Source organism: Delphinapterus leucas, chromosome 1 (assembly GCF_059928025.1).
Source record: "Delphinapterus leucas isolate spDelLeu-1000000601 "Yukka" chromosome 1, BTC_Dleu_Yukka2, whole genome shotgun sequence".
NCBI lineage: Eukaryota > Metazoa > Chordata > Mammalia > Artiodactyla > Monodontidae > Delphinapterus > Delphinapterus leucas.
The window spans coordinates 154,863,077-154,885,629 of record NC_143129.1 but is presented as its reverse complement, the minus strand read 5'-3'; the positions used below and the strand labels follow the sequence as shown (position 1 = coordinate 154,885,629).

At 51.3% G+C, this 22,553-nt stretch overlaps 1 protein-coding gene across 5 annotated transcripts in view; it reads left to right on the top strand.

Annotated features, from left to right (window-relative positions):
• Positions 1-22,553, top strand: part of KDM4A (lysine demethylase 4A) — a 42,439-nt gene that overhangs the window by 9,859 nt on the left and 10,027 nt on the right. For 4 of the 5 annotated variants that reach the window (XM_022575492.3, XM_089894594.1, XM_022575493.3 and 1 more), the window contains 11 exons: positions 1,038-1,087; positions 1,812-1,915; positions 2,321-2,458; positions 3,163-3,413; positions 4,494-4,693; positions 5,998-6,374; positions 15,100-15,220; positions 18,521-18,702; positions 20,246-20,450; positions 20,922-20,998; positions 21,687-21,742. In XM_022575492.3, the coding sequence (XP_022431200.1) occupies positions 1,038-1,087; positions 1,812-1,915; positions 2,321-2,458; positions 3,163-3,413; positions 4,494-4,693; positions 5,998-6,374; positions 15,100-15,220; positions 18,521-18,702; positions 20,246-20,450; positions 20,922-20,998; positions 21,687-21,742 (1,761 nt within the window). The remainder of the gene's footprint in view (positions 1-1,037; positions 1,088-1,811; positions 1,916-2,320; positions 2,459-3,162; positions 3,414-4,493; positions 4,694-5,997; positions 6,375-15,099; positions 15,221-18,520; positions 18,703-20,245; positions 20,451-20,921; positions 20,999-21,686; positions 21,743-22,553) is intronic. The other variant, XM_089894591.1, reaches the window with a different exon arrangement.

Sequence of the window (22,553 nt, the reverse complement as noted above, 5' to 3'; positions counted from 1 at the left end):
TCTGGCAGATGCTTTGCAGTTTCCAGTCTTGGAAGGGGGAAAACCCTTTTGAGCCTGTGATTACCCCCTAACTACTGTCCCAGTTCCTTCCTTAGGTGGCTAGACTTCTAGACTCTAGCTTTTGTGTCTTCACCATGTTTACTCTGAAGTTCCCTGAAGTTGGACTTTTTGTTCTCTGGTCAAGAGATTTTCTAGTTGCTGTATACACTCTTTAGGTCATCTGAAGTGGTTCCTTTAGAGACTTCTGTGCAATGTTGCCTGATGGATCACAGAGTCCTTTAGGTGACAAACATTTTCCTCAGTTCCTCATCTGTTTTGTTGCATAGCAAAGCTATTTGGGATGGGAAGGTTTTGTTGTGGAATCATCTTTAGAATGCATTGTAAGGGTAAATCAGACTTACCGTGAGTTCCCGAATATAAAGCTTAACAGTTGTGCAAAAGTTTTAAATAGTCCTCCATGTGTTTTTTATTTATTCTGTTCGTTTTTTAGTGAAGGGCAATTCCTATGGTGTCTAGATACGCACGGGGGTGGAGGAGTGAGTGCTTACTGGATAATCAGTACACGGTTGTGGAGACAAAGGGAAATGGGCTCAGCACATAGGGGCCAGGTCTCTGGTACCTGATCCATTGTCACCTCGTTTCCCATCTTCCTCCCTCTATCTCATCCCAGTCAGGCCTTTCAGGCTCTGCCAGGAGCACTTTAATGCCATCCTCCTCCTTTTTTTTTTTTTTTTTTTTTAACTTTTATTGCATGAACAACATTATAAAGGAGAGCAACATTGAGTGTGTACCCTAAATCCTGGTTCATGATAAATATTCAATAAATGTCTTGTTAAATGAATGAATATAAAAGATAAAATCGCTCACACTTCTGCGTGTGCTCTGCCCTCCTCTGCCCAAACAGTCTAATACTTCATTTCTCCAGATCCCTATCTAGTTCTCGTGGTTGCGAAGTTGAAAAGTCTGATATTTCAAGCTGTTCTGAAAGGGGGGACGAGCCCCTCTGCTCAGCGGCTTATGCTTCTTTGCGCTTGCAGGTACTCCGTCCCGCCTGAGCACGGAAAGCGGCTGGAGCGCCTGGCCAAAGGTACGGGGTCCACTCCGCTTGCTGGGTCAGACCTGCCTGTGAGCTGCGCTCACTGCTCTAAGGTGTCCACTTGCTGTGGTCCTTTCTCAGGCTCACATGTGGGGAGTGAGCCAGACTGCCAGATTGGTTACATATCAGAGCGACTAAAATCAGAGCCTTTTCCCACTTTGTCTTGGGAAGGGACTTACTAAGTCTTAGACTGTGTTTGCCTCAATTTTATCATGCATGGGTTTATTTGACTAGGGATAGTGTATTGGTCATATTGGGTCTGGTTCTTTTGCCAAAAACCCAAATCATCAAGTCAAAGTTGAATTTTATGCTTTGGTTCTTTTAAGTGGACTCTAATAGATTTGTACCTCTACAGAGCCTATTTCACAAGAGCTTGGGTCGTGTGTGCTGTAGTTGTGCTACTAACAAAAGATTGAGGATCCCAGTGAATGGAGAAAGGCTCTAAATTGTTTCAAAGGTCTTTGTGAGAACAGAGGCACCTGGGGCAATCCCCCAAATAGGATTTGATTACCCATGTAACCCATGTACACAGGAGGCAGCCCAGAGGTTCATTGTGGAACCTTAGGATTGACCTGAAGCTAGAAGAATATGTGGAGATCACATTGGTGATTCATCCTCCTTATCATGTAGATGAGATGCACGGTGTGAGGTGACTCCAGGGTTACAGAGCCAGCGTGGGGCTGTGTATTAACTGTGCCCGTTTTCAATTAAACAGGCTTTTTCCCGGGCAGTGCTCAAAGCTGTGAGGCTTTTCTCCGCCATAAGATGACCTTGATTTCGCCTTTAATGCTGAAGAAATACGGAATTCCCTTTGACAAGGTGAGCGGATTTTGCACACAGCAGCCCTTGGCTTATGCGGAAACCACCCTTTCTGGCGTGTGTTTCACAGAGGAGCTTTATTCTACTTGATTCTCTGTACCAGGTGTGGGCCAGGGCTAATCTGTATCATCGTTTGATCTCGAAGCATTAAAGGTGGACTACCCCTTCCTGGTGCCAGAGGAGGGTCAAGCCCCCTTGAACAGTGTCATCTGGATGAGTCATTAATTATAGTCATGGTGTCTGATGTGTAGAGGCTTTGCATGTCACAGAAGACACCAGGTCCCCAGTGGTTTTGTGACCCATCCCTGGCCACTGAGCTCAGTTGTAGCAGAGCTGGAGCGCAACTTCCCAGGTCTCTAGATGGCTGCCGTTTGCTGCAGCTGCTTCCCGTCTGCTTTTGTTCAGGTGACTCAGGAAGCTGGAGAATTTATGATCACTTTCCCTTACGGGTACCATGCCGGCTTTAACCATGGCTTCAACTGTGCCGAGTCCACTAATTTTGCTACCCGGCGGTGGATCGAGTATGGCAAACAAGCTGTGCTGGTAAGTCCGCTGGGTTAGTAACCGTGTCTACAAATGACTGGTTGAGCCAGCCAACCTTCTTAGATACACTGGCTGGCGATTAGAACATTTCTTTGAGCTGCTGGAATTCAGAAGCAGAGTGGCGGGGAATGTGCAAAAGTGCCAGCATCTTGTGTTCACAAAGAATTTTAAAAGATCTGTTCCGATTTGAGTTGTATAAAATGAGGTTTCCGTGCTTGAGTCCATTGAGCATTAAAACTACACCTACACACTGTGCTATTTCTTTCTTTAGCCACTCTGGGATTTCTCTGCTGAGGAGAAATCTTAAGGGCTTCGTTTTACATTAGGGAAGCAGCAGGGCTGGACGTTTGGCTGGGAGTAGACTCGCTCCTGTGGTCCTGGCTTGGATAGACAGCAGAGGGAAGGTGGACATTGACCATCCAGGGTCTAACGCTGAGCCTCATCTCTAACCGTTCTCCATGCGCCCTAGTTAGCGCCCAGGTTGACTCGCCCCAGTGCCATGTGTCCTCCATCCTTTTTTCCCTGCTTCCTTTCATGTGTGAAGGCTCTGCAAGGACGTTATGCCCTCAGCCTGTAAACCCAAACATTTCAGCCTTAAACTGTCTTGTGTCTTTTCCCATTCGGAGGGAGGAGGTGGGAGGAGGGGCTCGGGGGAGGAGCAGGGCAAGTGTCTCACCTGGAGCTCCTCTGGCACCTTGCCACAGTGCTCCTGCAGAAAGGACATGGTGAAGATCTCCATGGACGTGTTTGTGAGGAAGTTCCAGCCAGAAAGGTACAAACTCTGGAAAGCTGGGAAGGACAGCACCGTCATCGACCACACTCTGCCCACGCCAGAAGCGGCCGAGTTTCTCAAGGAGAGTGAACTGGCCCCAAGACCCCGGAAGGAGGAGGAGTGCCCGGAGGAGGATGACATGGAGGGGGTCGAGGATGGAGAGGAGGGTGACCTGAAGAGGAGGTAACCCTGCAGCCCTCGGGCCCAGCTGCCTGAGGGAGGCGTGTCTGGCAGCTCCCGTAGCCTGCCGAGAGGCTGCTTCTGAGTGGGGTGTTTGAGCACAGCTGAGGGAATGTTTTTCTTGGTACAGGCCCCAGAATCCTCAATGAGGTGTTCAGGCCCTTCCTCATGGCTGCCACCCAAGGGTGGTAGCACTGCTACATGGGCCGTAGCCTGCTGGAGCAAGGCTCACATGCGTGCGAGGGCATGGCTCCCTCTGAGCCAGAGAAGCCAGTTTTCTCACTGCCATTTGAGGGCTTTTTAAAAAATAAATTTATTTATTTATTATTTTTTTATTTTTGACTGCGTTGGGTCTTTGTTGCTGTGCATGGGCTTTCTCTAGTTGTGGCGAGCGGGGGCTACTCTTCGTTGCGGTGTGCAGGCTTCTCATCGCAGTGGCTTCTCTTGTTGTGGAGCGTGGGCTCTAGGTGTGCGGGCTTCAGTAGTTGTGGCTCGCCGGCTCTAGAGTACGGGCTCAGTAGTTGTGGCTCGCGGGGCTCTAGAGCGCAGGCTCGGTAGTTGTGGCGCACGGGCTTACTTGCTCCACGGCATGTGGGATCTTCCCGGACCAGGGCTCAAACCCGTGTCCCCTGCATTGGTAGGCGGATTCTTAACCACTGTGCCACCAGGGAAGTCCCCATTTGAGGGCTTTTTGAAAAGGAGAGAGTAGTGAAGGAAATGAGACTCACAAGGGCAGGGGCCAGGGTCCTCGGTGTCTGAGCCAGAGGATCTGTCCTCAGGAGAGTTTCTCTTGGGCTGTGTGGGGAAGAAAGGAGGAACATTTATCGGGGACCTGCTGTACACCAGGCGCTCTGCCAGGCGCTCAGCACACCTCTTCTTAAGCCTCATGTCAAACCTGTGAAGGAGGTGGTGACATCCCTGTTTGCATTTGATGGAACAGGCTCAGGGAGGTGAGGTCCCTGGTCTCAGGTGGCACCAAAGTGTGAAGCAGGCTCTGGCCGTTGAGTTGGGGTTGTGTGGGGAGGTGTTTGTGTAAGCGGATGTACACTGGGGCTCTTAAAAAGTTTGCCCTCCTCCTTGCAGCCTGGCCAAGCACCGTATCGGGACAAAGAGGCACCGAGTTTGTCTTGAAATCCCACAGGAGGTGAGTCAGAGCGAGCTCTTCCCCAGGGAGGAGCTGGGCTCTGGACAGTACGATATGGCGGAGTGCCAGGCCGCTCTTGCTCCTGTGAGGCCCACCCACAGCTCCGTGCGCCAAGTTGAGGACGGTCTCACCTTCCCAGGTGAGTTGGTTATGGTATTTTTCCCCACAGCCCTAATCATTCTTTCTGTGTTGGACGCCACATCAGTGCGGGGTCGCAGATGTGACAAAGGGGAGGCGGGTCTGTGAGCAGATGGTGTGATTGGAGTGTGGGAAGCGCTTTGGTTGGGGTCACCCAGGGCGGCTGAGGAACATGGGGGAAAGGCCCCCCCCCACCCTCTGCCTGGTGAAGTGCCCGTGAATTAACTCTTGCAGAGTAAGCAGCGATTTTCCAGGCAGACAGACTGGGGGGGACATAGAAGGGGCTTCCTGGATAGGAGGAGCAGGGCCCAGGCCCGGAGACGTGCACAAGCATGAGCTGCTTAGGGAGCTGGCAGTGATGTCCTGTGATTTGAACAAGGGGTGGGAAAGGTGGGAGACGGGCGTGTCACAGGAGCAACCTGAGAAATGGGATGAGACGATGTGGGGACTGCCTGCCGCCTGAGAGTTTGCTCATTGGGAGGCTTGAGAGGCCGTTTGTATTTTAGGAGAGGACAGACAGTGTGGTCCAGTACAGTGTTTGAAAGCGTTCACTAGGACAGTTGTTGAGGATAGATGTGTTAGGAAGGGGCTTGTATCAGTCTCGGGTCAGGTTTGGAGGATCTCTGTGTCGACAGGGCCTTGGAATGTCTGCTGAGAGCCAGTCAGCACTATGGACTTGGACCCTGGGGCCCTGCTGCCTTCTGTTGAGCCATCTTTCTAGCCCGGCTTCTCTGGGTCTCTGCTGAGCTGCAGGAGACTTCTGAGGAAGTGACAGCTGCCACTTAACTGAGTGTCTGCTGTGTGCAAGGCTGTGCTCCCACCTTACACGCAGCAATCTTATTTAAGAACCCTGGAGAGAGGTGGTAGCGTCCTCAAGTTACAGAGGATGAAACTGGAGGCCCAGAGAGGCTAAGCAGCTCGCCCCAGATCACACAGGGACCCTGTCGGTGGTGGAGTCAGAGTTCAGAGCCAGGCCTCAATTGCTGCCCATGTTCCTTGGTCTTGTCACTCTGCCTTTCTTTCTTTTTTTTTTTTTTTTTTTTTGTGGTACGCGGGCCTCTCACTGCTGCGGCCTCTCCCGTTGCGGAGCACAGGCTCCGGACGCGCAGGCTCAGCGGCCACGGCTCACGGGCCCAGCCGCTCCGCGGCATGTGGGATCTTCCCGGACTGGGGCACGAACCTGTGTCCCCTGCATCGGCAGGCGGACTCAACCACTGCGCCACCAGGGAAGCCCCACTCTGCCTTTCTTGAAGTTCAGAAGCACAAGAGAAAGTGGGCTCTGTTCAATGTGTCTGTGTGTTTCAGATTATTCCGACTCCACTGAAGTCAAATTTGAAGAGCTTAAAAATGTCAAGCTGGAAGAGGAGGATGAGGAGGAGGAGGAGGACCAGGAAGCGGCCGCCTTGGACCTTTCTGTGAATCCGGTTTCTTTTGGGGGTCGCCTCGTCTTCTCAGGCTCCAAAAAGAAGTCATCTTCCAGCCTGGGCTCTGGTTCTTCACAGGATTCTATTTCTTCCGATTCAGAAACCAGTGAGCCTCTGTCCTGCCGAGCCCAAGGGCAAACGGGAGTCCTCACTGTGCACAGCTACGCCAAGGGGGACGACAGGGTCACCGCAGGAGAGTCATGCACGAGGAAGAAAGGGGGCGCCACCAGGAGCATCAACGAGCGGGAGCTGGCTGAGGTGTGGGTGCTGGGTGGGGTGGGGGGCAGGGGGCCTCCTGTGTTGGGGAGGGAGGTGGTTCTGGGGCTGGGCTGCTGCAGAGTCCCAGATGGCAGGAGAGACCCTCAGGATGGACCGCCAGTCTGCAATTGTGTCAAGCAAAAGCCAGGTGGCAGTGGGTCACTTCAGCTTGTTCTTTGCTTGGAGTTCCTTTCTCTTATCTCTGTGGGACAGTTGTTCCAAAGAATTGCCTTGCAGCCTCAGTGGCTGCCCTCGGTGGATCTTCAGCTGAGTTGGGTGCATCCTCTGCCCCTCCTGGCCTTCGGGGCCAGGGTTAGAGTGGCAGTGGTTGCAGGGTTTGAGGTTTGGGGTGAGGTGGCCTTTCTTAGCCTGGACTCCCCTGGGAGTTCTCCCTCTACTCCCCTCTTCATTCTTCCCCTCCCAGTATACCACTGCTAACGCAGCATCATTTTGGAGGCCAGGATGAACTCCAGAGCTGTAACCGTGGACATGTCTGTTCAGGCTTCCTCTCAGGCCACGCTGTTGCCAAAAGCTCTGTCTTTTGTTTGTTCTGTGTAGAAAGGCGTTTGGCGGGTCTGAGTGGGATACAGCAGGGCCACGTTGGGTGCAGCCGACTCAGGCCTGCCCTGAGTGACCTGCTCTCTCCCCAGCCTCGCAGCCTATGGGTAAGTTGCAGCCCAGGCTGGGGGTGGAGTGGGGTCATTGGCAGGCAGTAGAAGTCAGCACAGACTTCCCCGTTCCCTTCCCTTCACCTTTGAAAAATTTATCGTCTAAAAGTTTTTATTACAAAACATTTTAAAAGTATATGCAAATAGAATACTGTCATGAGCTCCACGTGTACCCTTGTTATTTTTTCATATTAACAATTGGCTTGTTGGCTTTATCTTTTCTTTGGCTGAAATACTGACACTTAAAATCCCTCTAGGTTTTCCAGCAGTTCCTTTCTGTGGTTGGTTTTTCCCCTTGTCTTGAACACCCGATGTAGTTTTTCTTTCTGCCTTCTCTGAATCTCGGGCTCAGTTTCTGTAGACCCCCTTTCTCCACGTGAAGGTCCCCCCTCCCTCTCACACGGCGTGTGGGTATCCACTGTACACCACCGTGCAGCCTTCTCGTTGCCTCTGATCGCCGCTCCCTCCGCCGTCCTGTGGCTGCTTCCACAGGAGAGGGCTCTTCCGCTTGGAAACCAGAACCCCTTAGGTTCCCTGTGGCCGCATCCCAGCCATCCTTCCCAAAGCTCTGTGCCCTCTTGTGCATCCTGCTGTCTCTGCAGGCCACGCTGTCCTTCTCTTGCCCTGTCCTCCTGACTTGCTTTCCTCCAGCTGCATTCACAACTACAGAAGCCGCTAACAATAGCAAGGACTTACTAGACACTTGAACGCGTTGTTCAGACCACATGTTACTGCTGAAGCAATCTTACCACAGTCAAGTTTTTTGTGGCTTTTTTTTTTTTGGTGGTGGGGGCAATACATGAATAATAGCTATCTTTTTTCCTCCCCAATTAGGAACCAGTTAAGTTATCGATACAGGAGGCGGGCACATGGCACTCAGAATGCCACTTTGTTTTTTGTTTTTTCTTAAATTTTTTAATTTATTTTTGGCTGTGTTGGGTCTTCGTTTCTGTGCGAGGGCTTTCTCTAGTTGCGGCAAGCGGGGGCCACTCTTCATCGCAGTGCGCGGGCCTCTCGCTGTCGCGGCCTCTCTTGTTGCGGAGCACAGGCTCCAGACGCGCAGGCTCAGTAGCTGTGGCGCACGGACTTAGTTGCTCCGCGACATGTGGGATCTTCCCAGACCAGGGCTCGAACCCGTGTCCCCTGCATTGGCAGGCAGATTCTCAACCACTGCGCCACCAGGGAACCCCAGAATGCCACTTTGTTACCAGTTAAAATGGTTGAAGAGAGTGGCTTCTAACCTGTGGCCGAATGGCCCTGCCACTCATTTTACCCTCAATTACAGATGACCCACCTAGTCACAGGTGGCCCTGGACGACTCAGGCCCCTCTCACAGCGGCATAGAGTTTCCCACTCACCTTCTGTGTGTTGTGCACACAGGAATGCACTCCCTCTGCAAAAGGCAGATGCCAGAAAATGAAAGCCAGGCGTCCTCCCGCGGAAATAGGCTGGGAGAGGAGGCTTCTCTCTGACACGCCTCTCTCGTGCAACCCCTGCTCCAGAACCATAGCGTGTCTTCCTGGTTCTTGTTTGTTTGTGTGTGGACCTCTCAGCTGCAGCCTGATGGTAATAACTTCTCGGCTGCGTCACCTGCCATCTCTCCCACCTCTCCCCTTGACGTGCTGGCATCCTCTTCGCTTTACTCTGTAATGGTTTGTACGCCTGCTCTGGGCTAGGACTGTGCCTTCAAGGAGCTCATAGTCTAGGAAAATAGATGCGAGCAGGGAATTCTAGTACCTGGTGATGAGCATCGTAGCACAAGTGGAAGAGTTAGCAGCTCAGCCTGGGGTTGGGGTGAGGAGGCAGAGAGACAGCAGGGGAAGGAGCTTAGCGGGAGCATGCTGGGAGGATGGGATGAAATTGGAGCGGGAATCTAGGGGAGGAGAGGGTTCTGTTTGGTGCTGGGGGCTCATGCCAGGGTCAGAGCAGGTCGGGGGTCCACAGTGGTTTTGTTGGTCTCAGGCATATGGGATGAGAAGGCCTTGGGAGGCGTGGGTGGACCGTGTCAGGAGCTGGGTCCTGGAGTTCTGAGGCTCTTTGACTTGAGAGTCGGGGTCGGGGGCAGTGGAAGTTTCCCTGCCATGTGTTTTTGGAGATTGAAGATTTCTATAACACGTTTTTTAATACACAAAGATGCATTGAAGATTTCTATAACACATTTTTTAATACACAAAGATGCATTGAAGATTTCTATAACACGTTTTTTAATACACAAAGATGCATATGGTATAATACAATGAACCACAAATACTGATCGTCAAGATCTAACAGTTGTCAGTATTTTGCCACATTTGCTTCATCTGTCCTTTTTTTTTTTTCTTCTTCTTTGTGGCTGTGCAACTTGTGGGATCTTAGTTCCCTGACCAGGGATTGAACCTCTGGTGCAGTGAAAGCGCTGAGTCCTAACCACCGGACCGCCAGGGAAGTCCCCATCTGTCCTTTTTTTATTTGCTGAAGTATTTTATAGCAAATCCGAATGTCATGTGATTTCTTCCCTACTTCAGTGTGTATCTCTAAAAAATATGGGTGTTTTCTTAATCACCATGCCATTTTATACCTAACAAAATTACAGAAATTCTCTAGCATCATCTAATACCCAGTTCACAATCAAATTTCCCCAGTAGTCTAAACAAACTTTATTTTACAGTAGGTTTGTTTGAATCAAGATTTAATTAATCTTACATCTTATGTCTGTTCATTATGTCTCTTAAGTCTGCCTTAATCTAGAGCAGTGCCCCTCTGTCCACCTGCCACTGACTCACTCAAAGAAACTGTCAGTTCTTTGGATTGCCCAGTGAAGCGTTTTTTAAGCTTTGCATTGATGTCTTGGAAGATCATTTTGGAAGCAGTATAAAGGTTTCTGGGGGAAGAAGGAGGCAAAATTAGAAATAGCAGAGGTTCCCTTGAAGATGAAATTATAGATGATTTTCACTTCCTGCATTTATAAATTGTCTGAATACTTTTTATGAATACGTGTTACTTTTATAATCAAATACTGCTCCTTCAGGACAGGAGGAAAAATGGTTTGCAGGAGGGAAATCAGTTTGGAACCTGTACCTTTAGTCTGAGAGGTGGTGAGGACCTGAGCCGTGAGGTGCTGGCAGGGGTGGATGGAGGGGGCTGGGGTAATGACTGCTTGGAAGGTGGGAGCGTGGGGCCGGGGGCTGGTGTGGGGTAAGTGGGAGGGCAGTGCAGGGGTGACCTGGAATTCTGGCTCGTGTTACTTACCGGATGGACAGGGGTGTATCAGTGGAGGATGGAGGTGGCAGGAAAAGGGAAGGGGTTATTTGCGTGTGACTCAGGTGTGAGTTCAGCCTGGGGCATGCTGAGCGCGACCTGCTTGTGAGGCAGGCATTGGAGACGTGCATACACGCACCTTAGGTGGGTAGTTTTGGGAGTCACCTTCACCTGGAGGGTGTCGGTGGGTGTGGGAGAGTTCGCCCGTGGGGCATGTGGAACATGAAGTACAGTTTTCACAGTGCGGGTGTTGGTAGAGGGCCTGGGAAGGAGAAGGACAAGCAGAAGAGAGCAGCCAGAGGTTCAGGAGCTAGGAGAGGGTTGTGTGTGCAGAGCCGGGGAGGAGAGGGTGGAAGATGGTGGCAGCCGGCCGAGTGGGCCTGTGTTAAAGAGGGGCGGTGGGACGTAATGAGGGCGGGAGAGGGAGAGAGCTCTGACAGGAGGGAGGGCTGGGGCCTCTAGCAGAGGCGGGCACAGGAGAGGATGGCTGCAGGTGGGTTTTTTATTGTGGTAGAATATACATGACGTAAGACACCACTCTAACCCTTTTTAGTGTACAGCCCAGGGGCCTTAAGTGCCTTCGTATTTGGTGCAGCCATCAGCGGGCTGCAGAGAGTTTTGAGGTGGGAAGAGGCACTTGTCTGTCCTGGAACAGCCCGGTGCTCATTGGGGCCCAGCTCCTTTTCAAAAGCCAGTGTTCCTGGAAACGTCTCGTTGCTTCTCAGCTGCGTCCCTTTCTCCTTCCAGTCCCTCCAGCACTTCGCTCCTTGTCTAAGACGCTGTCTTGGTCTGGGTGCGGTTGTCACAGGTGGGTGAAGGTGCACTTCTAGGAGCCAGGTACTGGGCCACATCCAGCCTCGCCTCTTGAGGCACCGGCGTGGTCCCCGGGGCCTGGTCTAGGAGCCTCTGTAAACGTGGGTGGAGCGAATGGAAGTTTAGCTCCAGTAAGAAGCTGACTTGAGGGTTGATTGATTGGGTGGGATGGCAGACTGACAGTCAAGGCTTGGGCAGAAGCTGAGGCACTCTGCGTGTCCCTGGAGAGGTCTAATAGCATTGTGTCTGTATCTGGAAACAGTTGGGTTTTGAAGAACACCCTTGTGGGCCCCCTCCTCTCACTTTGAGCGTCCCCCAAGGTGTAATTCGGGCCATCTGCTATTCAGTTAGCGTGCTGCTGTCTTGTGTCAGGGGCCAAGGTGAAAGGGCCCCTGGTGACTGACTGCTGAAGCACCACCGCCTGAGTCTTCACAGCAACGTGTCTGCTGCAGAAGTTCTTGTTAGTTCAGGCTGCTTTGAAAAAGTGAGTTCCCTAAAGAAGGAGAGAGAACACTTGGTTCTTTGTACAGAACAAGCCCCGTCAAGAACATTGACCTTGACCTGGCAACCCACGTGTCGGGGGTAACAGAGAACTCAAGAGAGAGCCTGGAGCTCCAGCTCTCTTGCCGGCAGCGGCCTGGGAGACCTTGCATGCCATCCCACCCCATCCTCACAAAGAGCTCTGAGGGGCAGTGCTCTTTACCCCGTTTTATTACTGGGTTGCCACTTGCTCGGGCTCACCTGGCTCAATGGTTGAACGAGGATTTGAACCCAGCTTTTTCTGTTAAATCCTGTGGGAAGTTAGAAATTGGAGTACATTGCAGGGAAAGGCAGCACTGTGAGGAACTGGAGGAGGAGTATTTAGCCAGAAGAGGAGAAAAAGTGGGAGGATGTTCAAATATTTGAGTAGATCTGACCGCTTTGGTCAGAGGCAGAGTGATGGTAGCAGAAAGGGCAGACTTAGACCCTGGCTGGGTTGTAAGCCCCTTACGGTTAGAAATCCCATATCACCATCTCTGCGTTGCCGCAGCACCAGGCATGGTACGCTGGGCATATCTGCTGGGCTCTCGGGAAGCCCTTTGGTTAAACAGATGTGGACAGAGGCGGCCTCCTCCTTTCCCGAAGCCAAGTTCTGGGGTTCTTGGTCCTGACCCCTCTACCTCCTCCAGTGCTTGCCTGTAAAATGATTCGTCTCCACCTCCTACCCCATATTCATTTTCTGTTGCTGCTTTAACAAGTTACACAAACTTCACAGATTTACCATCTTCTTGTTCTTCAGTTCAGAAGTCTGAAATAGGCCTCATGGTGCTAAAGGCAAGATGTCTTCAGGGCTCTGTACCTTTCTGTGGGGAGTCCATTTCCTTGCCCTTTCCAGCTTCCTTGGGGGCACCCGTATTCCTTGGCCATGACCCTTGCCTTCCACCTTTAAAGGCAGCAACATCTGGCCAAGTCTTGCTCATGTCACCTCACTTTGACAGTGACTCTTCTGCTTCCTTCTTCCATTATTAAGCGCTGTTTGAATACATTGGGCCCATCTAGATAATCCAGGATGATGGTCACCTGATTAGCAGCCTTAACAGTTCTTTGTCATGTTAACCTAACGTATTCACAGGGATTATTAGGACTCTGCATCTTTGGGGGACAAGCTTCTTCACCCATAAAACCATACTCACAAAGCCCCTATCTTAAAATACAATTGGAGGAAATTTCCTTCTCAGGCTATCATCTCATTCCTTTCCTGGTCTTCGCAAAAATAGTCTGTGTGGTGTACACTCCCTAGTTCCTTATTGTGTGTCTACTGGAGCTTATCTCTGAAAAAGTCCTGGCACCTCCCAGTTGCTGAGTCCCTTGGCCACTGCCTGCTCAGCTCTTCTGTAGTGTTTGGACTGTGGGTTTCCCACTTGAGGGCCCCTTTCCCCCAGCATCTCCTCTTTCTTCTTACTCCTGTCCTGGAAGGCTTGGTCTTCAGTCAATTTATCTTCCACTGATCATCTCATCCATTGCATGATTTAAATTCCGAGCCCAATGTTGAGGATTCCCAAATCCACAGCTCTTGCTCTGACCTTTCTGAACTCCCAGACTGAATTTCTTCGTGCCCCCTGGGTATTATATCCAGATGAAGGACCCACAGGTAGGTGTTGTGTGTACCATACGCAGCACATTTAACTTGGCTAACTTGGCTTGTTACCACTCCCCCCTCATCCACAGGAGCCCTCTTAGTCTCTCTCACCTTGGAGACCCAGGCTGGAAATCCCCACCTTCATTGGTTCCTTTATTCTCATGCTTTTACTTCCTGGTCTCTGCCACATCTCACATTTAGGCCTGTTACCTAGGTGGTCTTCGTAGTAGGGGATGCAAGAAGATTACAGGGAGGCAGGAATCAAATAATGGAACTTTATTTTTATCTTAATCCTTTTACAGTCTATTTTTGTTTTAAAGTGTTTTGTTTTAAAGTACATTAGTGTATGTAATTCATCAGTAAGTATACGTGTGTTGGGGTGCATATCCCTACATTTTTTATTTTCCTGGTAACACTGTCAGATAAATTTGGTATTTCCAGTTTGTTTTAGACAAAGAACCCCTTCTTTAAGTGACCTCTTACTCATTTAAAAAATGTAAATCAAAAGCAGGGCTGTTGTGGTTGGAACGGAGCCCCACCTGTTCACTCTGATGGAGGCTTTCTCAGGCCTCTTGATGTGCACTTTGGAAACTGCTGCTTTAGGCTGTCGGTGTAGTTCAGGGCTGATAAAAGTCTGTGCTTGTGTTAGCCTTTCGTGGACCTCCTCGGTAGGAGATCGCTACCATCCTCACTCCTCCACCGCATGGCACGCTGCCGTGAGCATCGTCACTCACGTAAGCAGGGAGCACATCCTAGCGGTACCATCTCTTCACACCTTCCTTCCCTGGGCAGACCTTCAGACTCAGTAGGGTCTCGGTAAATATCTGTTGAATGAATAGGCAAATAGACCCTCAATTTATGTTTAGAAGAGCAGGCTCTGTGATTTGCTCAGCATTTGGTTTTTCTTGACATTCCAAGTGTGGGCCTTAAGTCCTGGGGTTCTGTGTAGTTGCACGTGGAGTCTGCAGGCCCAGTGTCCCTTCTCCAAGGTGGCACCGCAGTGCTGACACTTCTCTGCAGCACTCTAAGGCATTGGTTTCGGTCACGGTTGCAAAGTGGCCCTCTTCAGGCCTCATTTCTTTGCTCAGTGGGTTTTGCTATAACCCGTGTCTCCTAATGTCAGCATAACCATGTGTTAAATATGTTGGTTAGAAGGAAGCTCTGATGTGGTATTACTGTTTCAGTCCTGTACACCTTAAACCTAATTACATTTGCTCTGACATTATGTAAATGCAGCGTTAAATCAACCTTTCTTTCTGCAGTGGGCCAGAGTTTCAGAGGCGCTCTGTGTCCTGGCGGACGTTCTTCCCTGGAGAAGAGGATCAAAGAGTATCAGCTAGAGCTGAGGTCTTGAGAGTGCATGAGGAGAAGTGGCCTACTTTCTTTTTAATGGGTTCGCTATTCCTCACCCCTTTGAATGAGGGGTGCTCTGGCCTTTCAAACCTGTTTGGCCCAGCTGCCTGATACTTTGTAACGGGTGCTACTGGCCTCCTGGTCCAAGGAAAGGGGCCTCTGGGGCTCTCAGACGTGGACACATGTCAGTGAGCTGAAGGAAGGGGCTCTCCTTTAGAGCTGGAGTAGGTTTATTTTTGGTACATTTGTTTCAGCCTGCTTCTGAGAAGGCCAGGACCCACACTGACTAGGCACAAATTTTGCCCTAAACGGTTTATATAATCCTGGTTTACACTGGTTTGTATGACACTGTCGTTTTGGCTTTTTCTAAGTCAGGTGTTTTCCATGTCGGGTTTTACATTTCTCTGTGTCTGTCTACCCCGCTCTTTCCCTTGGGTTTTTTTGTTTTCCCCTTGGTTTTTATTGTAAGACTGACTTCTGCTGTATCCCGAAGTGGAGGCAAGACCAACTTGATTCCTTCTTGTGGTTTGTCCAGGTTGCGGATGAATACATGTTTTCTCTGGAGGAGAGTAAGAAGTCCAAGGGCCGTCGTCAGCCCTTAAGCAAGCTCCCCCGCCACCACCCGCTCGTGTTGCAGGATTGCGTCAGCGATGATGGTAAGTGTTGTTTTCACTCCTCACCACAGGAAAGCCGCTCTCACTGCATCAGGACCTCCTCCGACAGGACCTCAGGGGGCCAAGCTGAGGGCCAGGGGTGGGCCTGTGGCTTAGCGCTTCTCCCAGATACTCCATAAAGAGGGTAGGATTTCAGGTTATGGGATTTATAATCAGGTTTCATTATACGTTTGAGTGTCTTGGAATGTGCCTAATACGGGATAATTGGATGCAAGTTCTTCCCTCTTTTAGGAGGTCCAAGGCTGAGTTTTCAGGATAACAGGTTCTGTAACTGATGCCAAGCCCTGTGCTGAATGTGTGGTGACAAATATAACTGAGATGTGTCCATGCCCTCAGGAAGCTCACAGGGTAATGCACTGATCTAAAGGGAGGAGATGTTAATCCAGGCAGACTGGACAGTGCCAGTAACCATGGCAAAGACAAGCAGGAAGTTATACTCAGAGGAACCAGCTTGCTGCGGCTGGCGTTACAGGGCCAGGCCAGGGTGGGATGGGCAGAGGAGGAGGAGTGAGGTGGTCGTGAGCCAGAGGACTTTGCCCATGGGCGTTCCGAGCCTTGCAAGTGTTTTAATCAGAGGGGTGATGCAGTTGGATTTGCATTAGAAAGATTGTTCCTAGACTTCCCTGGTGGTGCAGTGGTAAAGAATCCACCTGCCAATGCAGGGGACATGGGTTCGAGCCCTGGTCTGGGAAGATCCCACATGCCGCGGAGCAGCTAAGCCCGTGTGCCACAACTACTGAGCCTGTGCTCTAGAGCCCGCGAGCCGCAGCTACTGAAGCCTGTGTGCCACAACTACTGAAGCCTGCATGCCACAACTACTGAAGCCTGCGTACCACAACTACTGAAGCCCGTGCACCTAGAGCCCATGCTCTGCAATAAGAGAAGCCACCGCAATGAGAAGCCCACGCACCGCAATGAAGAGTAGCCCCAGCTCACCGCAACTAGAGAAAACCCACGCACAGCAATGAAGACCCAACACAGCCAAAAATAAATAATAAATAAATTAATTAATTAAAAAAAAAGATTTTTCCTAGGGATTGCATCTTAGGAGCAGAGGGCTTTTGTCATGGCCTCTGTGAGATATGAGGGTCTGAACTAGGGCAGTGGAAGTAGGGGTGGGGGAGGATAAAGTCCACTGGATTTGGCAACCTGACGTGGAGCTGTGAGGGTGGTAGGAAGAGGAAGCCTGAGCTGAGTGCCTCCCTGGGTTCCAGCGTTGCTTGGGGTGTGTGGAGGTGGTATTTGTTATCTCTGTTAAATGCGGCTGCTCGGGGAGAGGGCACAGAGGCAGGGGTTAGGAAAACTGAGGAAGAGGAGCCTGTGAAGGAGACAGAGGGGAGTAGGCAGGGATGCAGAGGAGAACTGGAGCTCAGGGAGTGATCGCCATCAGCGCAGTGTAGTCTCCTGTGCTTCCCGGGGCCCACAGACCCCGTAAGATCCGCCAGTGACCAGGCCCCTTTTTACTGCTGCCTGATGCCCAGCCTCCTCCTACCCTGTCCTGTCCTTGCCTGCGCCCATGGAAAGCCCAGAGTCTCATCAGCCCTTCCTCTGCTCCACAAACCTCGCGTTCCCTTTCTGATCTGATGTCGATGCCCATCTCTACTGTTTTCCTTGGTAGAAAGATCGTGATAAGCTTGGTGGGAAAGCCTCTTCAGACCTTGTAGCCAGAAGCAGGCAGACTTCCATGCAGAGTCTTAGAAGCCCTCTGGGGTCTTCCTCCAGCCCCTGTGGGGGTCTCAGGTCCTCTGGGTCGCAGCAGCCTAGCTTCTTGATTTCTCCCCAGTGCGCTAAAGCAGTGTAGACTGTGGAAAACTGGGGAAGCGGAAAAAGTTACAAAGAGGACAGCAAGATTACCCCACAGAGATGACTACTGTGAACACTTTAATGTGTTAATCTTCCTGACTGTCCTCGTCAGATGTTAAATTATGTCCATGTATGTCTTTGTATAATAACGTGAGATCATAATATACCTCCCTCAAACTTTTTATGATTAAAAAATTTCAAACGTGGAAAAGTTGAAACAGTAAGAATACTGTGTCGCTTCCAGTATTCAACAGCTGTTGCCATTTTGCCATAATCACTTGTCTCTCCCTATGCGTTGCTTATGTACGAACAAGTACATGCATATTTGCTGTGTTGTTTGAAAGTCAGCTGTAGGCGTCAAGTCACTTCACCGAAAGTGCACCGATAGGCATCTCCTAAGGAGGATTGTCTCCTATATAAAATTCACTGTCATAGCACCTTGGAAAGTAAGCAGTAACTTCATAATGTCCTGATTCTCAGTCCATATTCATCTTTCCCTGCTCATTCTAAAAATGTGTTTTTATAGCTTTTTCCCTTTAAACCAGTATGAACCAAACTAGGGTCACGCACTGCATTTGAAAGTTTCTTTAGTCTCTTTTAGTCTCACATACCCCTCTCTCCACTGAAAACATTTTTTCTCAGTTGAGGCATAACATACTCAGTGCAGTACATATGCCTTAACTGTATAGCTCAATGAAGTTTTATCTATGTAAACTGTAAAATTTTGATTCCTACAGTTCTTATTTAACATAGTGAACATTTTCATCGTTCGTTCAGTATTCACACGTAGGACGATTCTTGGCCACTTTTGGTTTTATAAGCGGAGCAGATGTCAGTGTGGTAGGTTTTCTGTTGTGATTGTGAGCAGTCCGTTTCTGTTTCTTCCCTCCTGTCTCGATCACTCTTGTTCTGGCCAGGATGCAGAAAATATCTGTGCTTGGATTTTGGCACCACGGCTCCTGGCTAGGCCTGATTGACGGGGCTTACGGGGGTTGATTTTAATTGTCTGCATCGGCCTAAATATGCTATGGTGCCCTTCACCGAGGTCACATGCAGCTGCCAGATCCCTTTGGATTAAACAGGACTGAAGGCGGAGGAGATAACTTTATTTGCAGTGAGCTTGGGTTGCAAGGAGTAAACACATAAATGGGTATCTTCCGTAGTTATGTTCCAGAGCTTTCCTTGGGCTACTCAGCGTAGGACTCCAGGGTCTCTTGGAAAGTACGCCTGTCTGGGAAGGAGTGAGAAGGTCATTGGAGGGGCTGTAGCTGTGGATTGCAGGGCTCCCCACAGCATCATCCAAGTACTGAAGGAGTCTTTTGCAGATCGCCTCTGCCCTTTGCCTTTGTCACCCATAGGATCTTGGGTTAGTCCAAACCTGGGACCAGAATCCTGGGCTGAGCTCGTTGGCTTTCCGGGCAGAGCCATAGTTGTGCAGGGCTGGTGCTGACTGACTCACGCCCCTGCTTCTTCCTCTAGATATATCAGAACAGGGGACCCCCGAGGAGGAGGCTGAGGAGACGGAGGCCTGGGCCAAGCCCCTGAGCCAGCTGTGGCAGAACCGACCTCCAAACTTTGAGGCCGAAAAGGAATTCAACGAGGCCATGGCCCAGCAGGCCCCTCATTGCGCCGTCTGCATGATCTTTCAGACTTACCATCAGGTAAGCCCACCACGTCCCCTCTGTTTACCCGGGACCAGCGCTCGGAGGAAAGCTAGGTTTAATGGTGGGGACACAGCTTGGGAAAGGCATGTTTTCCTAGTGTCTTCTGCCCCATCCACGTGTTGGAAAGCCTTCACCAGGCAGATAGCCATGCAGCAATGCGGGTGTTCCCTTGAGAATGCTTTGGGGAAGAGCTGAGGGTGTGGCTTAGGCTCTGGGGGATTCCCTGCTGCCCTTGGCACTCACACTGTTTGCTGAGGAATCTGCTCTGTTGTTATTCTAGTCAGTGATGATTCCTTCCAGGTGGTTTGTTGACCTTGCCAGTCAGTCTGGAGAGCAGGGGATTTCTTTAAATCATTCTGAATGTCAGGTGAAGAGCCAGTTCCTCCAGTGTTGTCTCTTCTTTCCTTTCCCATTGCCACCTCGGATGTTGGCAGTAGTGGAAGGGAATTTGGGAGGTGCAGGAGCAGAGGGCCTGCAGGAAGGAGGGGGATGGGAAAGCACCCTGGCTGAGCTTAGCCGTGCCCCTCCCACTCCTGGGGCATTTGATGGCTCCACCATCACGGGTCTCTTTGGGTCCAGCTCTAGGAGGCCAGGAAGGCACCCACAAATCACATGTGCCAGATGACCAGGTCAGCCTCAGCTGGGACCTACACAGGGCGGCATGTAGAGAACCAGTCCCCTGATGGTGGTTAGAGTAGCATGGCTGCCACTGAGCCTGGCAGGGCCCCAGGTTCATGTTTGCCAAAGAGTGAAACTTCAGACCAGAGTACTTTTGAGTTAGTAACTCGTTCCTTCTTTCCATTGACCAAAAGCAAACCCAAAATATCTCAATGTGCCCTTGCCTGTGAGGGAAGCAGGCAGATGGCCAGGCTGTACTGCCAGTGGATCTGCTGAGAGGGGCTCAGAGTTTCATGAATGGCATAGGCTTGGGGGGTGACATGTTTCTGGGCCCCGTCCTTGGAAAGGGGGTGATGGTGCCATCCAGCGGCAGAAGCGGCATATTCTTGCATTCAGGCTGTTTGCCAAGGGAAGTACATGGACATAATGTTCTTCCCAAGGGGGCCCCAAGCCAGGAGTGGCTCTCGGGGCTCCAGCCATGTGACAGTGCTGCAGCTCAGGTGACTGCTGACATGGGCCCCGAGAGGAAATCAGTGCTGGCCCACGGAAGCACCTGCTCTGCGTCCTCTCCCTGGGTGGGGCCCCCATGCCGTGCATCGCAGAGGGGAGCCGCCAAGAGCAGCCTCACCGGCCTCTCAGTGCATTTTATTACCACTTGGTTTGGGAAGATTGAAATCCCAGTTGCCTCTTACCTCGCTTCCTTTTCTCACTTGTCCCCGGGGGCCTTTGTTTGATGCTGCTGTGAGAAATCGAATTGGAGTCATTGGAGGTAACTTCAGTTAGCGGCTCTGGGATAATGGCTGTGCACCTGGGAGCCTAGCGGGTGCCCTGTCAGGAAGAGAGCAGCTTTCTGCTGACGGGGCAGGCGGAGAGCTGAGGACATGGGGCTGTTCACTGAGGTGTGCACTTGCTCCCTCCTTAGGTGGAGTTTGGAAGCCTTAGTCAGAACTGCGGCAGTGCTCCAGATTTAGCGCCCCAGAAGCAGAGGACCAAGCCACTGATTCCAGAAATGTGCTTCACCTCGACTGGGTGTAGCACGGACATCAACCTGTCCACCCCTTACCTAGAGGAGGACGGCACCAGCATCCTAGTGTCCTGCAAGAAGTGCAGCGTCCGGGTCCATGCCAGTGAGTGTCTCACTTCTTCTCTGTGTCCAGTCCCAGGGACGGGGGCGTCTGACTGGAAGTCCTGCCGCCTCTTGGCCTCCCTGCGACCTCCCAGTGACCTCCCCAGCTCCCCATTGCAGGTTGCTTATGTGTCTGTTCTTGGAGTTTAGTGCTGATTGAGTCTGAGTTTCCTGTGACTCTGGGCTCCGTGCTTGTACTGTCTACCCTGGGCTGTCCCCTTGATTGTAGATACCAGGAGGGGATTAATCTCTGCTGCTCGCTAGGTGTTGGTAGCAGTGAATCTAGTTTCTGACTTTTTGAGACTGTGGGCCTTACTGTATGGCTGACCCGTGGGGGCCTTGATGCTAGAATTCAGGGGTTTCTGTAAGATTTGGTTGTAGCTTTGGGAAGTAGTGTCTGGAAAAGAGTTGCAGGTCTACCTTCTGACTCTGGCCTCTGGGTTTAATTTGCTCACCTCGGTGTCCCTGTTAGGTTGCTACGGGGTGCCCCCTGCAAAGGCTTCTGAAGACTGGATGTGTTCTCGGTGTTCGGCCAATGCCCTGGAAGAGGTGAGTGCTTCCATGCTGTTGCTGTCTCCCTGTGAGACAAGTTCGCTCACGATCGGACTGTTTCACGCGGACTCTATGTCCCAGGGATCTGTGCAGTGCCTGGTACACAGTGATGTCGGTGAGCATTGTCGGAGTAAATCCCCACGACAATGAGAGTGTTTGCTGCCCACCTGTGGCAGGGCACGATGGAGTCTGGAAGCTGTGTTTGCTTCATCGTGTCAGGACCAAGTAGAGGTTTTCCTGTGGATGGACCATAACCTCCTGTAAAGAATTGAGCCATCTGGTTGGAGCATCAAAATGGACTCAGATGGTTCACTTGGTAGCTTTCCCTTTATTCCTCCCCTCTCTCTGGAACCTGGCAGTACCCACACAGGAGGCAGTGAGAGCCCTGTAATGCCCCAGCTTGAGCAGGGCATCACCCATGACTTTGCTTACAGTTGTCGTTAACAGTACCAGCGAAGACGGTTATGTTAAGTCAGGAGAATAATTGGCGCGCTTCAGCCCCGAGTGGCCTCCCTGTCTTCCTGCAGGGGAGTCCTGTTTACAAGGTCTGTGCAGGCGAGGCCCCGCATGCTGTGGGCTGCTTTCTCACGTGGACGCTACCATGGCCCGCAGGAAGTGGCGGGGAGAGCAGATGGGATGTTAATGACTCGGTGGTGACCACTCTTCCTCCCCCTCTTCTTGGCAGGACTGCTGCTTGTGCTCATTACGAGGAGGAGCCCTGCAGAGAGCCAATGACGACAGGTGAGTTCTCTGGGCTCTGAAACCGAGTGCAGGCACGCCGCCAGGGCGGTGGCCGTCATCGGTATGACTGACGAGGACTTGGGAAGCACACTGTTTGGGGCCGAAATAGCATCTCCAAGACTAATTTTAAGGATGGGAAGCCGAGCAGTCCCAGAACTTTCCAACCCGAGCTTCCCCTCTGAGGCAGCCTTGTAAGTAACATCCTCCTTTTGGAAGAGCTAAGATGGACTCACGAGGGTACGAAGACCCTGTGAAGGTGATGTGGGGGCTTCGTGGAGGAAGTGAGGACAGTTACCTTGTTACAGCTGGGGCTGGTACAGAGGTGGCCACGGCTGTGAGCTAGTGAGCCCTTCCTGCAGGCGGACTCCCTGGCTGTTGGGAATGAGGGCAGCTGTCCTTAAGAAGGACAGTGGGACGTTGAGGAGGGCCCAGCCATGACTACCCACTACTCAGTCGATTCTACAGAGGGTTCTGGGTACTCAGCCCAGAGCTGGGCTTCTTGGCCGTCTGGCAGCTCGCTTTCACTGAGCTGAATTTTTGTGCTTGGTCATGCATGGCTCAGTGGTTCAGAGGTAGAAATAAATGTAAGGTGAATGAGGTTTTCGCCCCGAAGACCGGCTGCTTAGGGGAGAGTACTCCCAGGTCGATGGGGAACCAGCAGTGAAGACCCTGCTTCCAGCTAAAATCCTGTGGGAACTTGAAGCACACATACCGCCCGGCATCCTGCCTCACAGGAATCCCCTTCATGCTGTTCCAGATAGATGGCTGCTCTGCTTGCTGCTTCCACTCCTCTAAAGGCACTTGCTGCGGT